This window comes from Balaenoptera acutorostrata, chromosome X, assembly GCF_949987535.1.
Source record: "Balaenoptera acutorostrata chromosome X, mBalAcu1.1, whole genome shotgun sequence".
Taxonomy (NCBI): domain Eukaryota; kingdom Metazoa; phylum Chordata; class Mammalia; order Artiodactyla; family Balaenopteridae; genus Balaenoptera; species Balaenoptera acutorostrata.
The window spans coordinates 129,270,496-129,294,982 of NC_080085.1; the positions used below are offsets into that span (position 1 = coordinate 129,270,496).

Genomic DNA, 24,487 nt, shown 5'->3' on the forward strand with positions numbered 1-24,487 from the left:
GATGAACAAAATGTGATGCATTCACAGAGTGGAATATTATTGAGCCTTAAAAGGAAGGAAATTCCAATACCTGTTACAACATGGAATAACTTTGAAGACATTATGCTAAGTGAAACCAGCCAGTCACCAAAGGACAAATACCATATTATTCTACTTATAACAGGGACCTAGGAGTCAGATTCATAGAGACAGAAAGCAGAGTGGTCCTTGCCTGGGGCTGGGGCACTGGGGGTTAGTGTCTAATGGGGACAGAGTTTCAGTTTGGGAAGATGAAAAAGTCCTGGAGATGGATGGTGGGGATGCTTGCACGATGCTGTGAATGTACTTAATGCCATGGAACTATGCGCTTAAAACGGTCAGCTTAACAGCAAGAAAAAAAGAAAAGAAAAAGCAAATTTTAAAACATGAGCTAATCCTCTCCTAGTCAAGGCAGTATTTAATTTTGATAATATTAACGTGTGATGTCGAGGTGGCAGCAGCTGAGCTGCCTGTCCTCCTTCATGGAGAGGAGAGTACTGACTGCACGGGTACCATACCCATGTTTCTTCTGTGCAGGCCGGCTGCACTTCCTAGATGCCTTAGTGACATGCGCACACTTCCCCTTTTCACTTAGTGCACGCATGTTACACGCACGGCGTAGGGTTCCTGGGCATAGCCAACGCTTAGAAAGAACTTTCCTGATAAATTGATCACAACTTCTGTCCTTTTCTGGGCATTTTAGAGAAATGACAACATGTGGATGGGGGAACAAAGAAGTGATGTAGACAGAATGGGGTAAGAAAGCCCACTGGCTTCATGGGTTCTCTGGTGCATCTGCAAGCCTAGAAACGCTAGGATGGCTCACAGTTTGCTGATTAATACAAGAGCCAACAGAACAATGCCAGGGACTCACTTTCTGTGCACAGTGTCCCTCTGGAGCAAGTGCTAGGCCCTGGGGTCGAGTTCTGGAAAAGGTTAAGGGTCTCGGCTACGGTGAGAACCAGGCGTGACACTGACACACAAAGTAGGAAACAGGAGCCTCTAACCGTTGTCCAAATGACTTTTGGGAAGTTGACACACCTGGTCACTGTGTCCCCACTCACACCCCAGCTCTCAAGACCTTCGGTTTCTGCCTTTCAGGGCCGGGCAGTGTCCACTTTTTAATCAGAGTCATTTGTGTCTTGCCTGTGCCCCCATTTGCTAGCAGATTCCTCAGGCACATGATGTCTTATCTAGGTCTGTAAACGTGAGCTCGAGGAGCCTTTGAACAAATGACTGGAAGAAGGCAGGAAGGAATGAACCTATAAATCAGTTGCATCTGCTGGCCTCTGAGAATGAAGCTCCTGAGATTATTTTGAGTGTTTTAGAGTAATTATTGGTAGAAATCCCCAGTGTTCGAAGCCCAGGAGGCTGATGAGCTCAGATTCTTGTGTTGGACTGAAGGGAGAGCTCCGCCTCTGCACGCAGGGTCCCTACCCCCTGACTGTGACTGTCCACGAGGACAGACACTTGCCTACAATTCTACAAGTGCACTATCTGAATACGTTTGATTTCTTCAAACTCTAACAAATAGCACAGTTTTGGACCTCCAGGGGTAATTTGCACTGGTTGTTCTGTTGCGGTGGTAGCGGTTGTTTCATGCATTTTAGAAGGACAAACAAGACCTCTGGCTGCTATTTCACATACCACAATGATAGCAGCACATGATATAAGAAAAGAAAAAAAAGCTGGCTTAGAAATTCAGGCTACTCATTCCATTGCTTTTTTCCCCAGTTCAGATTCGCTTATGCCGCTCTGGGGCAGCACTGTTATTCCTAACGTAACCCAATCAATTTCAGTTTTGAAGGCTGCTCAGCGTGTGTTCTTGTCCTGTCAGACTTTAAATGTTAACTTATAAGAACAGTTGGTTGTATTTGAATAAGCTTTCCCCATTGGTTTAAAAGAATTAAAAGGTTTTTTTTTACTAGTTCATGAGCACAGATTTTTATATCCTTTGTGGAAATGATCTTTGGGGGTTTCGTTTTGATTTGTTTGTTTTTGTCATTTTGACAGCTGTATTGTTAGCTTCTTCTATTTGCTTGATTCACTTTTCATTTGGAAGTGTCTTCTTTAGCAGAATAATTACATCACAGAGATTCCTTCCTGGCACCCTCCAGAAAGATCTCCTGATGTCCCCTATTGCTATATTAGCTGTTAGAGTTTGAGATTGGTACAGATCAAAGTAGCAGAATGGGGTTGAAAAGGGCAGCTTCTGGCAATGGCCTTGACCCTGTCGATTCCCTCTGAACTCACAGAGCTCCAGCATCATATAGATCTGTTCTGCCTGGCCCTTTCCTCAGCAGCCGGTGGGCAGTACTGCTCTTCCAAGCGCTGTAGTTACCCCATCCTCACTGCAAAAGGCAGGATTGTAGCAGAGGACCCATCCTTTGATGAAACTATGTCAGCCGACTATCGGAATGACCTCATGGCCTCAGGAACTGACCGGACTCTGCTGCAAGCAACAAATATGCTTGTGACTTGTCAGAGCTAGATTGACATCCAGTTTAGAGTTTAGAATCCTTCTCCATGTGCCCCATTTTTGGAAACAAATTACAAAATCGTGAGGTTGATCAACATTGTAGTCCAGATTGACATATATACACTAATATGTATAAAATGGATAACTAATAAGAACCTGCTGTATAAAAAAATAAATAAAATTTAAAAAATTAAAAAAATAATAAAAGACATTGTAGTCCAATATGCCCTCTGAGAATTCAGAGCCGTTCAGAGGTTTGAAGACAACTGGGATGTTCCCACCCCCAATTCTTTGCCCGTTTCCTGGCTATTTCTCTCTGAACTGAGCACAGGGCATTGGCGTGAGGCCCTCTGGGTGGGTAAGGCTTTACTGGACTGCCCCAAATGCTCCAGGTGCATGAGCCCTGCGCAGGGGAGAGCAGGAGGGTCATTCCCCTTGTTCCCAGCAACGCTGCTGCTTCATTCCTGCTCCTCCATCTCACCTGCCATGGCAGTAGCCACAGGCCCACCTGCCCTGCCCGCACTCGTTGCCCAGGCAACTCCAACTTGTGACTCCGCCTTCCCATGTCTATTTCCCACTCTTCAGTAGATAAAGGGTATTGTTTTTGGCACTCTTTTTTTATATTGTAGTATAGGTGATTTACAATGCTGTGTTAGTTTCAGGTGTGCAGCAAAGTGATTCCTTTATATATATTTTTTGCAGATTCTTTTCCATTATAGGTTATTATGGGATATTGAGTAGAGTTCCCTGTGCTATACAGTAGGTCCTTGTTGGTTATCTACTTTATATACCTTAGTGTATATCTGCTAATCGATAAAGTTTTGATATAATATTGGACTAGGGTTTGAGAGAGAGAATGAACCCTCCTAGAGCCATCAGCACCCGAGTCACCAACACCTCTTACAGGCTTTTAATTTTTTGTTTACAGTTATTACCTCTGAAATCAAATCTTGACTTTCTGGTATGGTCTTGGACTTTTCAAGGGATTTAAAAATTTAGGAGCTCGGTGCCAGTAATTGCTTTTAGGAGCCAGCACTGCTTATTTGCTATAGATGAATTCCAGTTTGGATTGTCAATTATTTTCTTCACAGAAAGCCACAAAGTACATATTCGAGTTAGCGTCGGAATTGAATTTGATCCAGGAATTCATAATGTTGTTAAGCTAGATTATTGCTGCTAAAACGTGGATCACATTCAACTAATGCAAAATAGAGTATTTAAGAGCTTGAGTACCACACTTGAGATCTGAGCAAAGAGCCCAAGATTGCAATCTGGGATCCGCACTCGATGCGTTTGCTGGGTCACGTTGTACAGACAGCTTAGGCGTGCTAGAATTCTCTTTAGATGAACTGGTCTGTGGGTAAAGGAAGATGACTCAAGGCTGAGCAGGGTCCCACAGGCCCCAGGCTTCATCGTCAGAGATGGGCTGTCCTCCAGCGTGAGGCTGGAGGTGTGATGCAGACGTCGTGAAGGTCCGGCCAGGCTAGAGTCTTTAGCAGTTAGGATGTATTGAGTCGCAAATAGCAGGAAATAATAAAGGGAACTGACTGAGTCCTGTAAGTGGAAGTCCGGCGCTTGGGCAAACTGTAGGTAGTGTCACCGAAGATGCTCTTTCCTCCCTGCTTCATCCTCAGGCCGGCTCCCCCTTGTGGGCACACGATAGCCCTCAGCAACTCCAGGGGCTGCAGGCCTCCTCCTGCCCTCATCCAGGGGAGCAGAAGAGAGAGTTGCTTCGAGAAGGTCTGTCAGAAGAGCAAGGAAGCGTCTTTCCCAGAAAGCCCCTGGCACTTTGGGCACAGTGGCCTGAATTGATCACATGCCTACTATTCGGCTTCGTGTAAGCGGAACTCGGTGCCCGGCCTCTGCAAGCCCAGGTGGAGCCAGGTTTCCCCAAAGCACATGGGCACATGGGGCAAGTGAGGCCGCCTGAACGGAAACTGTGGAAGGCACTGAGAGCAGGAGGTCTAGGTGCCAGCTTAGCCATCATCTGTCTTTGCTGTAATCGGCCTCTTTGGCCATCCACAGTCATACCCTCCCTCTTTGCCATGCGTATGCCTCCCAAAATGCTCACTCCTCCAGAAAACCTATGTACACCCTCCCCAGAGGGGTTCAGTTCCAATCCAGAAACTGCAGATGTCGTGCCATCCCCTCAGTTTGGTCAGAGCGTAGCCCCTCCTGTTCCCGGGACCCCTGGCCATCGTGCTCACCTTGGCAGAGAAGAAGCAGAAGTACAGGACAGGAAAAAAAAAAAAAGAAGCTCCCGTTTGGAAAGGAGGAATTGGAAAGCAACACACGGTGGTCACTAGCCCAGCATCCACGGGCTTAGGGGTTCCTTGCTTCTCCGGGCCTCAGTCTCCTCTTCTGTATAACGAGAGGGTTGGATTAAAGCAGTGGTTCTCTCTGGAGTGTGTCCTGGAGGGTTTGTGAAAGTGCAGAGTACTGGGCCCCACCTGCAGAGTTTCTGACTCAGTAGGTCCGGGTGGGACCCAGACACGTGCATTTCTAACTGCTGCTGTTGGCCCAGCGACTCGCACTTTGAGAACTTCTGGTGTAGATGAGTCCCACAGGCCCTGCTGATTCTGACATTTGGGACTCAGCTTTTTCTTAGCTATCTCTTTCGTTCTACGTTGATTTACAACAGATTGTTCTATAAATGGGACACACCCTACCCTACCATGTGAATAGCTAAAAACATCTCAGACCCCCAGCTTTGGTTTGTTATCTGATTTTCAGCAAGTGGGCTTAGGGCTTCAGGAGAGCCAACAACTTTCTTGAATTTAATAAGTTAGGAATAGAAATACGAAGATTGTTCATCCGTCTTCCCCGCCCCCATCCACTGCAGCACGATGTTCTTTGGGTTGACTCTGTGTGACTCCAGAAAGCATCCCTTTTTCCAGGGAGAACCCAGATCCTTAGGCCTCATTTTGAAAGCCTTCTCCCTACATAATCTGCGTATCCATCAGGTCTTGTGATAGGAGTGGCACTGGGTGAAGCTGTAATGTAGATAAAGTTGATTTGAGAACTTTGCCAATTTTCTGCCCAGGACCCCCCCTCACCTGGACAACATCTCTTTGTCCTTCAGATCACAGCTTAAAGTTCAGTTCCCCCAAGAAGCCTCCTCTCACTAACCCCTCACCCCAGCCAGGCTGGGTTCTCCTGTTGTTGTTCTCTGCAGTGTTCCTGTATAGCACTTACCACCTTTGTTACAAATTCCGTTTAAGTGATCTCCATTACATGAACGTGCCTGCTCTAAAAGGGCAACACCATCTCTGCTTTGGCCACCAGTGTTATCACAGCACAGGGCCTGGATCCTGGTGGGTGCTCAGTAAATATGTGTTGCACGAATGCTATAAAAGGCAGACTGTGAGCAGATTCCAGCCACCGTATTTTATTACAAGGAAAGCTATCGAACAATCTATACTATACGTTCTACTGTGTGCAGTGATGGTTGCTCCAAAGGAACGAAACAGACAAGCCCTCAGAAGAAACAAACACACTGATAGAGAGCCTCAGGGTCCCTGGCAACTGCAGCCAAATCTTTCATACCCCTCCTGCCTCCTCTCTGGGAACCTGGCACCTGGGAACTAGGTATCTCCTTACCAGGCACCCTGGGCCTCCTCTCTCCAGACAGCAGCTTCCTGAACGCCCAGCTCCACCCCTCCCACACCCATAGTTTGGAGATAGGCATTTGGGTGAAGTCAGTGGAAGCCCCCCGCAGCTCACAGCATGCCCCACCCAGCAGGGCCTAGAGAGCTGGTCTGGGCGAAGCCCGCATTTTCCCCCTGGGGTGGTGTGAGTCTAGCTAGGCCCTGAAATGCCTGGCCCCAAGCAACAGCCTGAGTCTCCTGACTCCTGGCTCAGACTCTGGGCTCACAAATTCTGCATCTTGGAGCAGACAGGTGGCTTCAGATCTAGGAATGAGATATGAACTTAGTACACTTTTTATCCCCAATGCTGTAATTCCCTGCTATTAAATATAATTTTATAATGAAATTCAACCCAACCTGAAAATTGTTTTTTTAGAGAAGGCAGATTATTTATTACAGATGAAGTCTACAAACTGACCAGTAGTATACCCTGGAACAAAGGCCCTAGAGTGCAAGTGCTGTGTCATCCTGCGGCTGCATGGCTAGTTTTCCATTTCCCACCAGCGGTGAGTGGTCCAGTTTCTCCACTTTCTGACCAGCTTTTGGTGTTCCCACTGCTGTTTATTTTAGCCATTCTAATAGGTAAGTAGTGGTATCTCATTGTGGCTTTCATTTGCAGTTCTCTAATGGTTAATGATATTGAACATCTTTGTATGTGCTTATTTGCCTTCCGTAGAAACTCTTCAGTGGAATGTCTTTTCATGTCTTTCTCCCATTTTCTAATTGGGTAGTTTGTTTTCCTGCTGTTGAGTTGTTGAGATTCTTTATATATTCTAGATACTAGTCCTTTATCAGATAGGAGGTTTGCAGATATTTTCTCCTAGTTGTGTTTTTCATCCTATTCACAGGGTCTTTCACAGAGCAAAAGATTTTACTTTTGATAAAGTCTAATTTATCAATATTTCCTTTTATGAGTCATGCTCCTTGGTGACCTTCGAGCTCATTCTAGTTAGATTAGGTGCATCACCAGTCTCTTTAGGTACTTATTTTCTGCATAGATTCCCACAGATGGATCGTCCCATCTCTTTTGTGTTGATCCTTACCAGTTTCAATCTTAACTGGAGACCTTGTCTTTTTTCATGTTTTAAGATCTTCTGATTACAAGAATAATATATGCTCTTTGTAGTAAACTTTGAAAATGCAGAAAAGTGTAGCGAAAACACAAATCCCATGAGATAATAAAATACATAAATATACAATGTATAAATTAGCCAGGGATAACCACTGTTAATGTGCTGGAATACACATTATTTTTATTCTGTGCCAAAATATGTATTTCACATGACTGGCGTTGAGCTGTGTATATAACATTTCCTTTTATTGTGAAACGTGACATAGATACAGAAAAGTATGCAAGGCCTATATGAACAGTTTAAAGAAGTATAAAGTGAAAACCTGTGTCACTACTGGTTAGGTTGAGAAATAGAACATGGTCGACCCCCGAATAGACCCCATACCCCTGCTGCCATGTGCCCCTTCTGGTAGAATTAACCACTATCTTGATTCCAACGTTCTCTTGCTTTTCTATATGGTTCCACTACTTATTCATGAACTCTTCAACAAGCGATCGATTTGTTTTGAAGAACCAAGTGGCCGCCACCATCTAGGTGCTTAGGCAGCAAAGGGTCAGGGTGCCACTATTCAGTGGAGGCTTCCAGAAGAGAAGCCGCTCCCCTCTTAGGGAAGTCAGTGACTAAAGGTACGACGGATCCGGCCACGTGTAGAGCCCACCGCCGTCAGGACTCCTGGCGGAGTCATGGGCATGGTACCGGAGTCATGGGCATGGTACCGGACAGGCAGAAGAAATCTGGCCCGAGGGCTTTTTCTCGCCACAGCCTGCCTCCAGGCCCTCCAGCTTCCAGGTGGAGGTCAACAGAGAACACCTCTGTGGGGTGAAGCAAATCCGGGCAGCAGGATATGGAAGGCAGAGCAGGAAATTCAGCAGCAAATGGTCAAGCCAGGTCTCTGCCAGAGTGGAGGAGAGGCAGATACCCAGGGGTGTGGAGGCGGGATGGCCACCCAGGCGTCTGCCTCATTGTGTTGGCCACCCACGTGCACTTCACCTGCCAGCGCCAGAGACTACCTGGGGCTGCTGTTCCTGAGCCTGCCATGTGGACCAAGCTGCTTTTCCACTCTCCCCTCTGCCATTCTGTGATGCAGCTTCCTTGGGGCCGTGGAGCCAGTTAACCCTGGTCTGACTGCTTTTGAGCTTGGGATAATGCATTCGCCTTATCCTTGCAGGATTGTGTCTTTAAAAACCAAACCAGGCCAACCCCTCACGGGACTTTTAGTGGGGCTTTGTGAGGGAGTGAATTTAGATGCATGCATTAGATCTGCTGTCTCGATCCGGAAGTCTCCAAAGGAAATCCTGCCGCTCCCTTCCTCGGTTGCCTGAATGTGATGGTTAGTCGGATGGCTTCTTTGGAACCCCGGGGCCTGTCAGCAGTGCTTACTGCACCCGGCAGGGAGACACTGGACGGAACGGGGGAGGATTCAGCACGCAGAAGCAGAAGGGTTATGTGCTGGATGTGGCAGCTGTTCATCGTCATCACCCCCGTCATCATGAGACGATCGGAGCCTTCCAGAAGCTGTCAGAGCCTGGCTCCAGAGGCTCTGGACTCTCGAGAGCTTTGGTGTCCTTTGACCCAGTCCCTGACGCTCCTCGTAGCAGTGATCTTGACCTCACCTTGCTCGTAGAGTGATTCCCAGTGGCCCACGTAGCCTGACCAGACACGTAGTCTTCCTTCTCTATAACCCAGCGTTACCAACGACGGGCACCGTCCTGGCCACTCTGCAAAAACGCCCCACGGAAAAACAGCTCCAGACATTTAAACCTGGAAATACTAACATTGAATTATATACATTTATAGAGGAAAAGTCCAGAAAAGCTGAAAGGAAACTTTTACAAAATGCAAATGTACAGAAGAGATCCAGCAAATGATAGGATTGGTGCTGCCTTAGAGGGTTTCTTGCAGAATCTCTCTAGTGACCCTCCCACTCCCCTGTACCACATGTATCAGAACAGAAATCCCTCAACTTGGACTTCTCCTCACTTTAGGATACAGTTGTTATAAAAGGAAAACAACACCTGGGTCACACAGTAGCCCACCCAGCAGCCCTTGCACAGCTATAAGACCCTAGCAGCACTCCAGAATCTTCTTGCTGCTGGTCTGCTTATGTATCACATTAGCAAAAGTTTCAGTCGGGCAATTGGATCAAGCAAAACTCGGGGCCCGGGCTTTGTAGTCAGACAATGTCTGGATTCTAGTCCAGGCCCTGGCACTTACTAACAAGTGACCTCCATCAAGCTAGTTGCTTAACCTTTTCTCTTTGTGCCTCAGTTTCCTCATCTTTACAATGAGATCATAACAGTGCCTCCGTCTTCGGATTGTTCTAAGAATTAATTAATTGAAATGACTCCAGGGAAGGGCTGAACCCAGTGCCTTAGATTAAGTTCTCAGTAAATGTTTCTAATATTATCATCGTCGTTTATTATTATTATTAGTCTATTTTACCAAGAGATAGGAAAAGTGATAGCTCCGCTGAGCTATGTTGGCCAGACCACGCCTTAGAGCATGTTCAGTTCTAGGAGGAGTGGATCAAGATGGTGGAATAAAGGGACGTGCAACTCACCTCCTCCCACAGGACAGTGCCTGGAACATCGTAAAAGTGCTTGATACATGGCAGAGGTATTATTGTTGATTAAGACTACCACTGACTAACCTTCAGAGAATACAGCATGCAGGCACTACACGTGTGTTAATTAATTCGGTGAATCCTCATAACCTCCGCCACTCTGTGAATGACGCACTTCTATTACTTCCCCTTTACAGATGCGGATATCAAGGCACAGAAAGGTTAAGTAACTTCCCCCAATTACATAGCTAAGAAGTGGCAAATCCACGATTCGAGTCCAGACCCTCTCTCTCCAGAGCCTGCACTCTTAGCCAGTATGGTGAAGAACTGTGCTGTCCGTTACTGTCACCAGCATTCACAGGGGGCTATTTAAATTCATTAAAAGTGAATACAATTCAGAATTCAGTTCTTCATTTGCACTAGATACATTTCAGGTGCTCTACTGTCGCATGTGGTCAGGCGCTACCATACTGGACAGTGCAGGTATAGAGCATTCCGTTCTTTCTGGAGGATGATTCAGCATCATCGCAAAGTTCTGTGGGACTATGCTGCTTTGTTGAGCTTCTACGATTCTATTTCTTACAAAATCTCAGGCTTGAGTTGTATAGCTTTCTCCTAGTGTTATTAATAGATGCATGCTTGTGATATATTGAAATCCCATTTGCATTTGGCCAAGTAGTGTAATGGCAAGTAAGAGGCCAAGAAGTCTGACTCACATTACATTTTCCTGGTTTCCCAAAGCATTACTTCACATTTACAAAGTTGTCTCCTGTCACCTCTGACAAGTCGGCACATTCATCCATTTGCCCAGAGATCCAGCTTCTTCTGCAGCTCTGCCTTGCCCTCTTTGAGCTTATCTGGATAGCATTTAGTACCCTAGCATGTTCATCTCACTCGTGACTTGAACAGCTGGGGCTGGCTTCTGAAGTCAGCCCAGCCGTGAGTGACCTTGGCCTCTGAGAGTCTCTGGCAGATGCACCAAGTCTCCTGTTCCTTCTTCTGGGCTCTCTCTGCTCGCCTCTGTTACACGGTTAGTAAAGTAAAGGAGGAGTTAAACAGGATTTGTTGCCTGAACTTTCAGGATGAGTAAGTCTAGAGATCAACAAGCTCCCAGAAGCCAGTGGAATTACAGTACACAACTGTAACCTTGTGAATGCACATATATTTCCTTCTGACCTCCACGGCGAAGACTGGACCAAGATCTAATCCAGTCAATAATTGATAAAGCCAGAGCAGTCATCTGCTTCTTGCAAAGCGTCTGAGTATCTGTGGAGGTTAGTCATAATCTGAGCTCCTTACACCAGAGCCCATTTGTTCTACGGTGAGGTCACAGAATAGCCAACAACGTGGAGTTACTCCAGTGTGGATGAAGGACACCCGACTGCTTCTCTCCGTGTGCAGAGAAGGAGCCCTCTTCTCCCAAACCCAGCACTTGCTTGGGTTTTAGTCACTCTGTAAATCAGGTCCAGGCCTGTACCCACCTTCCTGCTGTGCGTCCTGGGTAAACCTATCTCCACTTCCTTGTCTTGTAAACTGGCGACAGTCTCAAATGTATGTGTGTGTGCACAGTTAGTGCAGTAAATGTTAGCTGATGTGATTTCCACGGTGTGATGATGATCTCTGTTCTGCTGATGGGTCTTATTAACCCAACAGCGTTGAAAAGAGATGAGTAAATGTGCTTAAAATGAGGGTCAAGGCTCACTTTTATCATTAACAGTGCTCACTGGACTCTCATATCCCGAGTGCCTGGGATATCATGCCAAGCTCATAACAGATACAGTCAGTTGAATTTTCCAAATATTTGCTGAACCCTTTGCCTGTGCCAGGCACTGTCTGGGCACCAGAGGGGTTTAAGGATGATTAAGACTTGGCCCGACAAGGATGTATCAGTCAGCCAGAGGAGCTGGACCAAAGGAGAGACAGAATTCCCAGGGTGGATCTCCAAGGACACGCAGGGTTCCAGACGGGAAACTTGGAGAAAGGGCTCTCTGGGCTGGCGAAGCAAGGAGCGCGAGCACAGGGGACTGAACACAGGCGGCAGCCTGTCTGGGGAACTCCAAGGACATGGGTATGACTGCGGGGTAGTGTACCTGACACCATGGGACAGGAAACCTGCCTGCCAAGAAGGCAGGAGGCCAAGGGACAAAGAGCCCTAATTGCAAAGTTTAGCAGGATGTGCTTGGGGCTCTAAGTGGCTGCAAGCCATCAGAGGGACCCAGGGACAACCTCGTTCCAGCAAGTTCTCTAGCAATCACGGGGAGCCCAGTGGGTGTGAGCTCTGTGAAGTCGGGCACCACATCAGGCACTATCCATCCCAGGGTCTGATTCTCTGAAATTTGGAATCACGCGGAACCAGCCAGTCTGAGAGGTAGTAATCATGCCCACCAATTATGGATTGACTTGCTTTTCTGAGATTTTCGGTGATTCCAAAGAGAGAGATGGGTTTACCTTATGTGTGGAAACCTCTAGGCGTTGAAAAGTCCCAACCACTTTTTCTTTGGAAGCTGGACCTCCCACTTACAGGGCGTGTGACAGCAGTTTCTTTTCCAAAGTAAATAAAACGGAGAAGACACACAAGCATCAGCTACAAAGCTCCTTGTCAGTCAGAGTCAAGATTGAATCTCATCTAGTTTATTTCTTTTCTTTTTCTAACCGAGGATTACACCGGTCCGCGAAGCGCCTGCTCCCATTCTGCTCCACTCGAATGGGTGGTTGCAGCCCCGTTCCCAACTGCTGCCGAAACAGAACTGCCCACACGGTCGGGGCATCTTCTGCCTCTGGTAATTTCCATGTGCCATCTGCAGGTTTTTTTCTGCCTGATGAACTACCGAGGCACTGTGAGCGTATGTTCGTGCTGATGGGGGTTCTTGCTTCTTGACCCGTCATTAATATCCTACAAGTCACATGAAGCTACCAGGGATTCCTGAGCAAAAGCTTAAAATGCTTCAGTTCCCTACAAATCAGCCCCACTCATTGCTTTCAGACTGTGTCGTCATGGGGTGGGCAAGGAATCAGACCTCTAGGAATAGTTGCGTATCGGGATTGTAAAAACTCCTACGTGGCTATAAAATAGTGTTTTGAATTATCAAGGCGCTAGGTATGCAGGCAGAAAGAATAGTCCATTGTAGAGAGCGACGTTTCTGCTCATGTCCCAGATGACCTTGGTCCAAGGACAAATTGGAGCTTGACGAAGCGAAGCTTCAGGTGGCCAGTGAGCTCAGCTCTGCACTAATGCACCAGCCCAAGGGGAGGGGCGCCGGGCCCTCTGTAGTTGGCTTATCGTCAGAATGGCAAAGAAGTTTTCTTTCCCACGTGCAGTGAGTTCACTTGCTAAGCGTATTTCACGTGGTTTTTTGGTTTTGTTTTTCTTTGGGGAGAGGGGTGTCATCTCTAAAACTCTCCAAGTAGTTAGGTTTTCTTCCTAATCCCATCTTTAAGTATTTATAATGTGTTCTTAAAATTTTGCCTGGGGGTCCCTTGTAAAACCTGGCCTGTACTTTTCTTAATGACACACTTGAACAGTTTCTACATTTCAAAACTTGTTTTCCGTATGACAAGCTAATCACACACACGCACACACCATGCCAAACTTCATGTGGACTTGGGAACCAGGCAAACCTGGATCTGCATCTTCCCCTGCTACTAACTAGCTGTGTGACTTTGGGCAACTTCGTTAACCTCTCTGGGCCTCAGTGTCCTTATCTGTAAAATAAGGGCAATAATCGTTCCTGCCTCATATACAGCTGTTTCAAGGATTGAGTGAGACTGAGTATTGAAAGCACTTGGGTTAGTGCCTGGTACGTAGCAAATGCTCGATAAATTCAGTGGTGGCAGTTTTTATCGTTAATTCAAATACGGCATCCAAATATCTACTGGCCTGTCATCCATCGCAGAGACTTGCCCACAGTAGGCGCTTAGTCGTGTTTATTGTCATGAATTGAATTGACTCCGACTGTTTAGCTTAGATTCGGAGGATAAATATCTCCCTTTCTACTGGGCTATTTGATAGACACAGGTGATCATGCAAAGCTCAGGTGTTAAAAGCACGAGAGTGAAGAGGCTGCTTCACGTAGAAAGACCTTCTCCTCAAGGCAGGCTCCCCCTGGTCCTCTTGGGCACCCCTGTGGCCGAGCGCTCGGTGCGCTCGGCAGGATGTCAGAGCTGTCTCGGCAGCTCCTTGGAGTCTTGAGGCTTCCTGTGACGTGGATATCAAGTGTGAGGGGTTTTAATTGCCTTTGGCTGAAAGAAGTGGGTCAGATGTTCAATTCGGGCGAAATCCCTGCCTTCTAAAATATGACGGAAAGGGGAGGTGCCACTCACACGCAAGTCCTGAGACGTGGGGGCCCCGGCAAGGTGAAGTACAGTGAGGGCTGCCGCTCAGGGCTGGGCTGCTGTGAGATTGCCACTTGACTGCTTGGTTTTGCACTCACCATTTGGTTTTGCAGATTCCTCAGCATGTGTCTACACACACGTACCTACAAACCAGTTTAGAATGGTGTGCTCTGTTGGGGGGGAGGGGCGTGGGGAGGGATCGGGATTGGTCAAGGTCATTGCTGATGACCTAGCTTGACTCCCATTTCCAACAAGACAGTGACTGATGGAGGCAGAGGCTCCTTAACTGAGACCCACGGATGGGTAGTAAGTGGTCCAGAAAACCCCTGAGATTATAGGTAAGATGTCGGTGGGCTGGGAAGGGGGAGACACCAGCATAAGTGCTTTTTCTGTGGAGAGAGACCATAGCTTTTAACCGGTTCTCAAAGGAGTCTGTGACCCAAGACAATAATTAAGACCACAAAGCTGTTGGGTTTGGTTGGCCCAGACCAGTTGGTGTGTCTAACCAAGCACCCAGACGACCCCGCTAGGCGGTCAGGGCAGTGACAAGAGCAGTCAGAGGCATGTCGTGGCCACGCCGCTGATGGACTGTTCAATGGTTGTTGTAGACTCATGTAGACAAAGCCTGCAAGCTTGGGGAAGCCAGGCCCCCCCAGGTCAGCCTCGGGCGACAGCCCCCATCCTGCCAGGCCCTGGGGAGTGAGTCCTTCCTGCCCGGCAGCTCCTTTGCTCAGGAGCTGGCCCGAGTCACCTCCTCGTACAGCACCTCAGAGGCAGCGCCCTGGGGCGGCTGGGATCCGAAGGCCTGGAGGCAGGTGCCCGCTCCACTACTGCCTAGCTGCGACGCTGTCGGTAAGTCACTTCCCCCAGCCTCGCTTTCCTCATCTGTCAGCTGGGCACCGTCCCCTGCTCAGCCTGCCCGCCTGCCGCACAGGGTTGTTGGGAGGCACAGAGGAGGTGACAGCCCGGCCGGTAAAGCTCTGTTCACCTAGGAGGGATTTCTAGCAGAGAGACCACCCAAGCAAGCGAGTGCTCCAGGCACCTCATCTCCGGGGCATTGAGTGGGGGTCGCCCTGGGCGCAGTTGCTCCCTCCCTGCTGTTGGCCTTCCAGCACCCCAGCGCATTCCCTGCCTGTCTGTCCGTGCGGCCAGGCTGTGAGTCCGTGGGGCACAGGGGCTGCGCTTCTGCACCTCCGAATCCCTCCCCGCCGCCCCGACCCCGTGCCTGCCTGCTCGGGAACCGCCTCTCCCTCCAGCGATCTGCTGTGGACTCCGCACCCCGAGGTGTTCTTTGACCCCACCTGGGACTCACGCACCCCAGGAAGTGGGAAGCTGGATCGCCCCGTTGGAGGACTGGTAGCCCCGGGGCGGGGGCAGAAGGAAGCCAAGCCAAGCCTGTCCAAGATGGCTGTGAGTTTGCATATGCCCTGAAGAGTCACGTTAGTGGTCCTGAGAGCAAGATGGTGGACGCCAGCCAGAGCGGGCCTTTGCAGAGAATTTCATTTGGCTCGTGGAGTTGTTGTTCTGGTGCATGAAATATCAGTGTGTACAGGATGTCAGACCTCTCTGCAGAGAAAGCTAGAGAAATGAGCATTGGCTGAGTGATAGCGATCAGAAGATGCTCATCCAGCTGAAAGGACCTCCGGGATTCTGGCCTTTAATGGAAATGCTGCTTCGGTATGTGAGGCCTTGCTCTCCCCACCCCACCTGCCTCGGCCCGCAAGAACAAGCAGTGCTTTCCAGTCAAGGGCTATCGATTTTCCTCTCTCTTTTTTTTCCCCTTTTCTCTGCGTGCTCTCAGAGTGACAGTGCTCTTCGGCTTGTCCAGCACGAAGCTGCCAGGGAAACAGAATTAACAAAATGGATGGGGACATCGTCCATTCAGGACGTCTCTGAGTTCCACCCTGGTCTGACCTGTTTTGCCCTGTCCCCAAAAGGCAAAAAAATGAGGGATCCAAGCTAGCTTGCCTCGAGAGAATTCATTTCCCCACCTTATTATCTCTCTTCAAAGCCAAGCCAGGCCTTCCACCCTGCGCTGGAGGGTGGGGCAGAGGCTTGGCCCTCACATCTTCCCTACGAAGCTTTGGAAGTTGGGCCCACCTCGGGGGGCTTTGAGGGACAGGACCTCCAGCTCAGCCATGACTCAGGAAGACCAGACACAGTGTGAGACGGAGGATGCAGGCACCCCAGGGGAAGAAGAAAGGCGAGCTGCAAAGACATTTGTTTCCTTTGCGGCCAGATCAGTCCCAGCATGTAGACCCAGCCCTTCCGGGACCAGGCGGCCCTGGAACCACCGAGATGGAGGTGGAGTCAGGAGAGAGTTCATATAGTTGGAGGTCAACTGCAAAGGCAGAAAATGGAAAAGAAAAAAGCTGAACTACAGCTCTGGTCATTTTCGATGGCGTTGATTTTGTGAAGTCCCCAGCGGCAGCTTCAGATCGGTTCAAACCCAAGGGCAGCATCATGACCCGTGGGGGAGGTCCCTGGCTCCTGCTCCAGAGGCCCCAAGGGTCAAAGAAAGACCCCAGCAGGCCACCGGTGCCCCGGCCTCCGGGTGTGGCTGGTTCCCGTGTACCCTGAGGGCCCCACGGCCCGAGCCTGGGTTTCTGCCATGCCCGCCCACTCCCCATCCCTTCACTCTGTTGTAGTCTCTTCAGTAGATGTGCCAGCACTGGCGGTGACTTTCTTTGATTGGTTTGCTTGCGTCTTGTCAGTGGCCCCCTCCATTGTAAGCTTCATGAGAGTAGAGACACACAGTGCCACCCCCATGCCTGGGACAGAGCCTGGCCCATGGCAGACCCATGAGAAATGTCTATCAGCTGACTGACAGAGGGGCTCACCTCCCACCCGGGTCAGGGAGGCTGCCCTCCGGGCAGGGAAAGGCATTGAGCAGAGGCCCGAGGAAAGGGCAGGTGTGCGGCCGCCCCTGCCCCCGCCCTGGTCTTGGCCCCTGAGGTCCGCAGGGAAGAGTAGTGGCCTGATGACCCACTCGGCACTCCCATCTGGAGGCACTCTGGAGAAACTGAGTCACGGGCTCAGAGAGTTAGGAGCCGGGGTTAGGAAACACTGGAGCTGGCCTGCCATTCGCTGTGGGCAGCCCGTTTCTGAAGGACACGTGGGGAGAGTTTAGCCTAAGAGCAATTGTGCCCCCTCAAACAGGGCTTCGGGTCTGAGGGGTCCCCGTCCACAGGCGTGTGGGAGTCCCTAGAATTCAGATCTCCATGCAGAACGCTGTCTTCCCGTCATTTCAAAGGAAAAGTCAGAAGAGTGGGTGAGTTGTTTCCAAATCTGGCTTCCCGAAACCACAAAAGAAGGTGCTTTTCCTATTGGAGGAAGAAACAAACCAACCAACCCACACACTAGAGCTCACTAACCTTTGAACCTTTAACACAGAGGCGAGTGGCTTCTGCTGTGGCAGGCTGGCTCTGCGTGGGGCACCCAGGGCCTCGTCTACTGAGAGAGGAGCAAGGAGCTGCCTGGTGCTGGAAAAAGAAAGCCCCTCCCTCTGCCCCTTTTCCTCCTCCCCCTCCCCCTCCTCCCCCTTTCTCCTCCTCTTCCTCCTGTCTGTCTCCCTCTCCCCCCTCCCCTCCCTCTCTCCCTTCTCTGTCCTCCCCTCTCTCTCCCTCCCCCCTCCTTCCCTCTCTTAACTGTGCTGCACAAAATAAGGCTTCAGATCCATCCCTGCATTCCCCCAGAGCTATTCCCTTGGAGTCCCCTTCCCAGTCAGAACGCTCTCCTCTTGGGGATCGTGGGGCAAGTAACTTCAGGCCGAATCTGCCCGAAACGCAGGAACCCTGGGTGCGCATCCGTGTGGAAGGCTTGCTGATATTCTGCCTCTGCCCCCTCCCCCATCCAGTTAGAGCGTCCCCGGGTCTCTTGAAGTGGTTGAATCAGTCATGAGACCATTCTTGGTCTGCAGTGGGGAGAGGACGCATCAGGTGCGTGCTCTGGGGCTCACAGGAGCCATCCTCCTGTGGTGGCCAAAGGGTGAGGCCCATAGGGCGGCCTGGCCTCCTGGGGGGCCCAGGGTTGGGCTCTGCTGTGTTGGGGTTCGGGCCGGCCCTTCGCCTGTCTCTGCTGCCTGTGCCTAGCACCCACAGGTGAACGCTAGCCCTCAAGTGAGCCCCCAGAGCTTCCTGGGCATCAGCAAGAAGCTCCTAGAAAGGCAGCCCCAGGACTTCCTGGATCACCATCCTGGCTGAGGCCTGTCTGTGAAGGTGGCCCCTTGGCCAGGTGGGAGGAGGAGCCAGGGCCCTCGTTCCTGGGGAGACTTCCTTCCGGGGACCACGTGGGGAAGCACACCTAGGTTCACACAGGGCCCACCTGACGCTGCCCCGCCGGCGTCACCTGGTACAGCAGCACCCAGCTCCATGACAACCGACCGCAGCCCTAGGAAAAGCAGTCCTTGGATGAGCTCCTCTGTAACCATGCTGGTGAGAAGCCACAGGTTGCCTGGGCCATCCTTCGGAGTGTCCATCACTAAGCAGCCACTTTCAGCCACTGCTTCCTCCTGGTCACTGAAAACATTTGTCATTTCCTGTTTTCTCCATTTTCCAACGATTCTAATTGTCAGTGTCAAAAGGCAACAACTGTTTTCTTGGGGCTTATCTTTGGAGCACACTGATTCAGAACAAAGGATGGGGGCCTCCGTCTGCAAAACAAAGGAAGCAGCCTCCTCGGGAGGCCTGGAGAGAATGCTCTGGCTGCTCTGCCAGGGACAACAGGCCAGGCCGGGAGCAGAGGGCTGGCGGTGCCCCCCGGATGCCCCGGCAGCGTGAAGAGACCCCCGCTTGATGGCGGCACCCCAGGATGGCAGAGGCCCGTCCCCCAGGCCGGCGTCGGCCGTGCCCTTTGGACTTGGGAGTTTCTGTAGCCGTGCCGCTCACCAGACTTTCGCTTGAACTCTGGATGCTCTGGAGTTTTGTGCTTCCTTGGATGAACACTGGCCAACATCCCGTTGTCCCTGTAACCGTGGACCGTTCGAGAAGCACTCCCTTTCATCTGGCAGACACTGCCCACTTCCTCCACTCTGACCTCTGCCCCAGCCTTGCCTTCACTTTGGTTTCCCAGGCCCTGGGGGTGTCTTTCCTCTCTACCTCCTTCCCTTTGGACTCTTCTGCCTGTCCCCTGCTTTGTCTTTGGTCGCACTCTGTAGCCTCCCCCTGCCCTTCCCCCACTCTGTACAACTTTCTGTTACCTGATGACCCTACTGGAGCAGCTGGTGGGGATGGCGTTAGGGCTGGTGTAGACAGCAGGGCCCAGGAGCCGGTTCCTGGCAGCAGCGGGCTGGGGAGGCAGAAGCACTGGATCTGCGGTTAGGAGACCCTGCGCTTCCCCAGCCGTGTCGCCTTGAGCAAGTCATTTACCCTCTGTGAGCCTCAGTTGTCATGTCAGTAAGCTGGGGCCATAGGTCTTCTGCCCAGATCTCCTAGGGCTGGTGGGAGGTTCGATGGGAAGAACAGAGGTGAGAGGGCTGCCTTCAGAAAGGCCCGCCCGCCCTGAGCAGCTCAGGCAGAGCACAGGGCTCCCCCAGTTCCCGGGGCGGGGGGTTGGCCTGGGATGGTCATGTGACCCCTGTGCTCCTCAGGCCCTGTCTCCGCACCCCACGCTTTAGCAGGAAGACGGCAGCTCCAGGGCTGAAGAACAGCGTCCCTGACACCCACCTCCCAGCAGCCCCAGGGCAAGGGGGGCAAGAGCTCGGACAGGAAGCAGGCTGAGGGCGGGATGCTGAAATCGCTTGCGGCGTGGTCCGCCCGCTGCCACGTGTCAGTCCTCTCTGCCTTGGCAGGACCCGAGGCCGAGAGCTGCCCGACAGGCCTGGGAGCCGGGCACTTTCCCGGGCGCCGGCCCTCCGAGTGCAGAGAAGCAGGCCCCGGGCAGCCTGTGTTGTCGGGTCAAGTCTTCTGGCATCTGGGGGGGCCGGGGGACGCAGTTCCGAAAGTAAACTCAGGGAGGTGTGCTCCCCGACAGAGCCGCCTTGGTGGGTGGCGCACGCGGGAGCAGACTTCCTGAGAAGGGGAGAGAGGTGGCAGCGGGTGAGCAGTCTGGCCTGGGAGTCAGAGCTGGGGCCCAGTCTCAACCTGGCACCGAAGGGCTGAGGGGCTTGGGGCCAGGCGTGCCTTCTCCTGGCCCTCAGCTGGCGCTCTCGCGGCTGTCCCCTTGAGCGCCTCCCAGACTCAGGGCTGGGACCGCAGCCCTCAAGCGCGGCTCCTCCCCCTGCCCACCCAGCTTGGAGATGGAGACCGGGAGCCCGTTCCCATGGCCCATGTGCGGCCAGTCAGGCAAGCGAAGGGAAGCTGGGACCGAGTGATCGTGTGATCATCCCGCCCTTCGTGCCAGGACCACCCGGAACAAGCCTTGGCCCTTTCCCCATGACGGCCCCGACATCCCCGGTTCGCTCAGCCATTCTTTGCCCTCGTGGTTGGGAGTCCGAGCCCTACCTCCATCACTTAGTGTCCTCCGAGCGCGGCCAGTTTGTCCGGGTCTGCCTGAGGCTGGCATGCCCAAACTCTTGTCAGCACCGTAGACATGGTCTGGCCAAGGCAGAGTAGTGTAGGACTGTCACCTCCCTCCTTCTACATACTCTGCTTCTATTAATGCAGCCTAATGTCACATTTGCTCTTCTGGTGACCACATCTCACTGCTGCCCCATCCCGAGCAGGAGGACATCCAGAATGCCTAAATCTTTTTCCTCCGTGCTCTTGCTGTTAAGCTCTGTGTCTCCCGCCCCATCCTACGCTGTCGCAGTTGGTTTTTTAACCCAGGTGCAGAATCCTACTTTATTTATACCTGCGGAGTTTTGCTTGGGAGGGTGGGGCATGCATGCAAGTGTGTGTTGGTGTGTTCACTCATGCTTTCTGCTACACCAAAGCCAAGTCCTGAGTCCCCACACAGAGATCCCAAGGCTAGTATTTCTCGGTAGCCCTAATCTAACACTTCTTTTTCGTCTTCTATTTAGCAAGAGAAGCAGAAATCAGGTCTTATGGCAATGATCCCTGAACAGCAGAGAGCATATCTCGCCCAACAGTTGAGACAATTTCAAGGTAAGCACTTAAAGTCAATGTTCTCGAAAGGGTGGGCCAGGGGGAGTGTGCGTGAGGTTGGGGGAGAATTCATTCCAGCATAAACAGTTACTGAGATGTTTCCGAAAAGCATTGAGGGAAAGCGAGGAGGCCTGCAAGGCACTTCCATAGCAGCCTGGTTGGATCTGTCACATGGAAAGCTTAAGCAGAGTCCCAATTAAACGCTCAGTCTTAATGACTCTGAAATCACTGTTTGATTCAAGAGATTGATTCAACCATGGGAGCTATGACTGTAATCAACATTGATTGGCCGCAGATACAGCTGTTAGCCAAAAACCAGACATGGTCTCTGCCAGACTAGCAGGGGAGACATGCGTTAAGCAGTCCTCCCCAGCCAGTAGTGACATTGGACCAGCCCAAGGGTATTCTTGCCTGGGGTTTGGGGGAAGCTGCTTGCCCTCCGACAGGCGTTCAGCAGCTTCACTGTAGCCCAGGGACCGGCAATGGCCCATTGCTCCTCCATTCTCTTGCAAAGACCCCTGTTCCTTTGGGCCTGATACCAGCTGAATGTCGCACCTGCCCAGGCTGGAGTGGACATCCTTCAGGGGGTGGGCGGTGCCAGGCCTGCGTACGGCTACTGAGTAGAAAAGTAGACCCAGACCCTGGCTTCATGGAGCTTACAACCTACTGGCATTTTCAGTGCAACATGATCTGCTCTTGGGTGGAGGGGGAGCTGTGAGCACAGACCCAGGGGGTCTGGGAGGGCTTCCGCCAAGAACTGCCGTCCAGGCTGAGGGTGGAGGAACCAGGGGAGCGGGGGACACTCGGGAGGCGCCAGGGGTGGAAGGTGAGAGGTCAGTGCTGGGCTGGAGGCTCCCCGCCAGCAGCTGCGGCCCAAGTTGAAGACGCCTTTGGAACTGACCCCCACTCCTCTCTTTTCTGTAGCCGTCCAAGATCAAGTCACCTCCAAGTGTAGCCGGACCAAGGCAAGCTCCCTACCTAGCCAACCCATGATGCCACCCAGAGCTGGGCTCCTTCAGAACAGTCTGAGTCCAGGAATGCTCCCACCCACCAGGCACCGGAGCCGGGAGGGCGTGGGCCTGATCTCACCAACTCCAGGCAAGCAGCAAGGGATTTTCAGCTTCAGCCCCCCGTTTCCCACACCCTTGCACTTGAGCCACAACCCCGCGGGCAGCCTCGGGTCCATCTGCCGGCGCACGCGGATTCCCAAGGCCGCCCCCACGGGAGTGCCCCTGCCCGGCTTCTGTCCCAGCCCCCTGGGCAGCCAGCCCCTGAGTCCCCCCCAGTCCAGACAGCCCTGCGTGCCGAGAGTGCCCACCGTGCTGCACAGCACTGCCTGGGTGGCGGCAGCAGCTCTGACCACCACGGTGTTGAGGGAGCTGCCCCCGAACCAAGCAGCCTGTGGCATCCAGCAGCACTTCGATAGCAACTCCCTCTTCGTCAAGGCCCCCGTGAGAGTCCCCCTGGGAGCCCCAGCGTTTCCTTCACAACAGGCAGTTGTGTCCCCTAGTCAGGTGGCCCCGGGAGGCAGACCCGGCCAGAAGGCGGGTGCTGCCCCCGCCAACCCCAGCTTCAGCCTGCTGGGCCACCAGAGCCTCAGACAGAGCCCGCCGCACGCCACCAAGTCCCTCCAGCAAGGCATGGCCAGCTTCAGGCCCATGAGTCCCATCCAGGCCATCGAGCCACCAAGCTATGTGGCTGCCACTGCCACCACCGCCGCCGCCTCCACCGTCGCTGCCAGCCCGTCCCCCGGTCCCTTCAACAGCGTGGGGAGCCCCCCTGAGTTGCCACCCTATGCCTTGTTGCCCCAGGCCTCACTGAATGATCTCACCTCACCCCCTGACTGCACTGAGGTGGATTTCATCGAAGCTCTCTTGAAAGGCCCCGACGTGAGCCCAGATGAAAACTGGGTGTGCAACCTGAGGCTGATCGATGACGTTCTAGAACAGCACGCTGCTGCCCAGACTGCCGCAGCCCAGAGTGCCGGCCACGTCCCTGAGCAGGCTGGCCACATCCCGCAGGACGCTGGCGAGCTTTAAATGCCCAGAGAAACCTCCACGTGGGGAGCGGTGTGAGTCCACAGCAAATTCGCAGCTGGTCCCACATAGCCACACGCTTGTTGCCTCATTACAATTTGAGGGGCGTCAGCCCACGCCCACCCCTCTCTCTACCTGTGACAAAATGGAAAGCTGGTGATTTTTCAAGCTACCTGTACATATCTGAAAATTTTGTAAATGGTTTTCCTAAACATTCATGACAGAAGTATTTATACTTCGTTTTGTGACTTTGTAAATAAAGTGACGGCTTTCCTTTCAGTAGAGCTGTGTTCATCATGCATTGTCTGTGTTTATTGTACATTGTTGCAAATACGCAGACTGTGTTCCTCGCTCCAGCCATACCTTATCAACCAGGTGGTGGAGTCATGTACGCTTTAGATGCAATGGTGGATGTGATCAAGAGGTGTTGTGCAAACTGACGAATACCAAATAGAAACTCACTTGGCCATTTATTGCCATTTCCACTGAAACTTCTGTCGCCCTGTGTGGTTCTTAACCTCTTTCGCAAACCTTTCAGTCTCTGCTAGCTCTTTCCTGGTGAGCATATTACAGCACAAGCCGTTTTATCGTTAAGTGCCCCTCAGAGGAATTATTTGCTAGGAGGCCGGAGAGTTCTGTAGATTTGGGAGAAGCAAAGAGAGAATGTGTGAGCTGGGCACTGTCTGAGTATCTTGAGCGCCCTCCCTTTATCACTCAGACGGTTGGCACTACTCCAGCCGCACCTTGCAGGGTGGAGGCGAGATGCCCCCCGGTTTAAAGCCTTTCGGTATTTGTTTTGATGTCAGGCTCTGTGGTCTGGGGGAAAATGAGTCTGTAAACATTAATTGTTGATTCGGGCTTTGTCTTTGATGGTTTCTATCTGCAATTATAGTCATGTGTATTTAAGTGTCTGTTATAGAAAACCCACACCCACTGTCCTGTAAACTTTTCTCAGTGTCCAAATTCTGTGTAATCACATTTTACTTGCCACCTCGTATTTCACCTCTACATTTGAAACCTGGCTTCTGTTTCAAACCAGTGCATTTTTTCTTCGTACTGTAATAAACAGCCAGGAGAAAACTGCCTCTATGTTTTCATTTCTCCAGGGAGCATTCAGTATCTACAAACCCCTGTCAGCTAAGCCCGCTAGTGTCTTCGGGCCTTTCTGAGGCCACTGCCTGTCTTGGGATGCTTGGGCACCGAGGGGAGAGGGGTGAGAAGCTTGTGTAGCGTGCGCCGCGATCCTTTCACATCACAGCATAGAAGCACATCATTTCTGACTCGAATGCCTCCTAC

At 51.5% G+C, this 24,487-nt stretch overlaps 1 protein-coding gene across 7 annotated transcripts in view; it reads left to right on the plus strand.

The window, feature by feature from the left end:
* The window catches only part of MAMLD1 (mastermind like domain containing 1), a 115,219-nt gene extending 90,955 nt beyond the window's left edge, over nucleotides 1-24,264 (plus strand). For 4 of the 7 annotated variants that reach the window (XM_057538266.1, XM_057538268.1, XM_057538267.1 and 1 more), the window contains 3 exons: nucleotides 14,721-14,964; nucleotides 21,071-21,155; nucleotides 22,080-22,218. In XM_057538266.1, the coding sequence (XP_057394249.1) occupies nucleotides 14,721-14,964; nucleotides 21,071-21,111 (285 nt within the window). In that variant the 3' untranslated portion in view covers nucleotides 21,112-21,155; nucleotides 22,080-22,218. Of the gene's footprint in view, nucleotides 1-14,720; nucleotides 14,965-21,070; nucleotides 21,156-22,079 lie in introns of all 7 variants that reach the window. The other 3 variants (XM_057538264.1, XM_057538263.1, XM_057538265.1) reach the window with 1 other exon arrangement.
* Nucleotides 24,265-24,487: the final 223 nt, after the last annotated feature.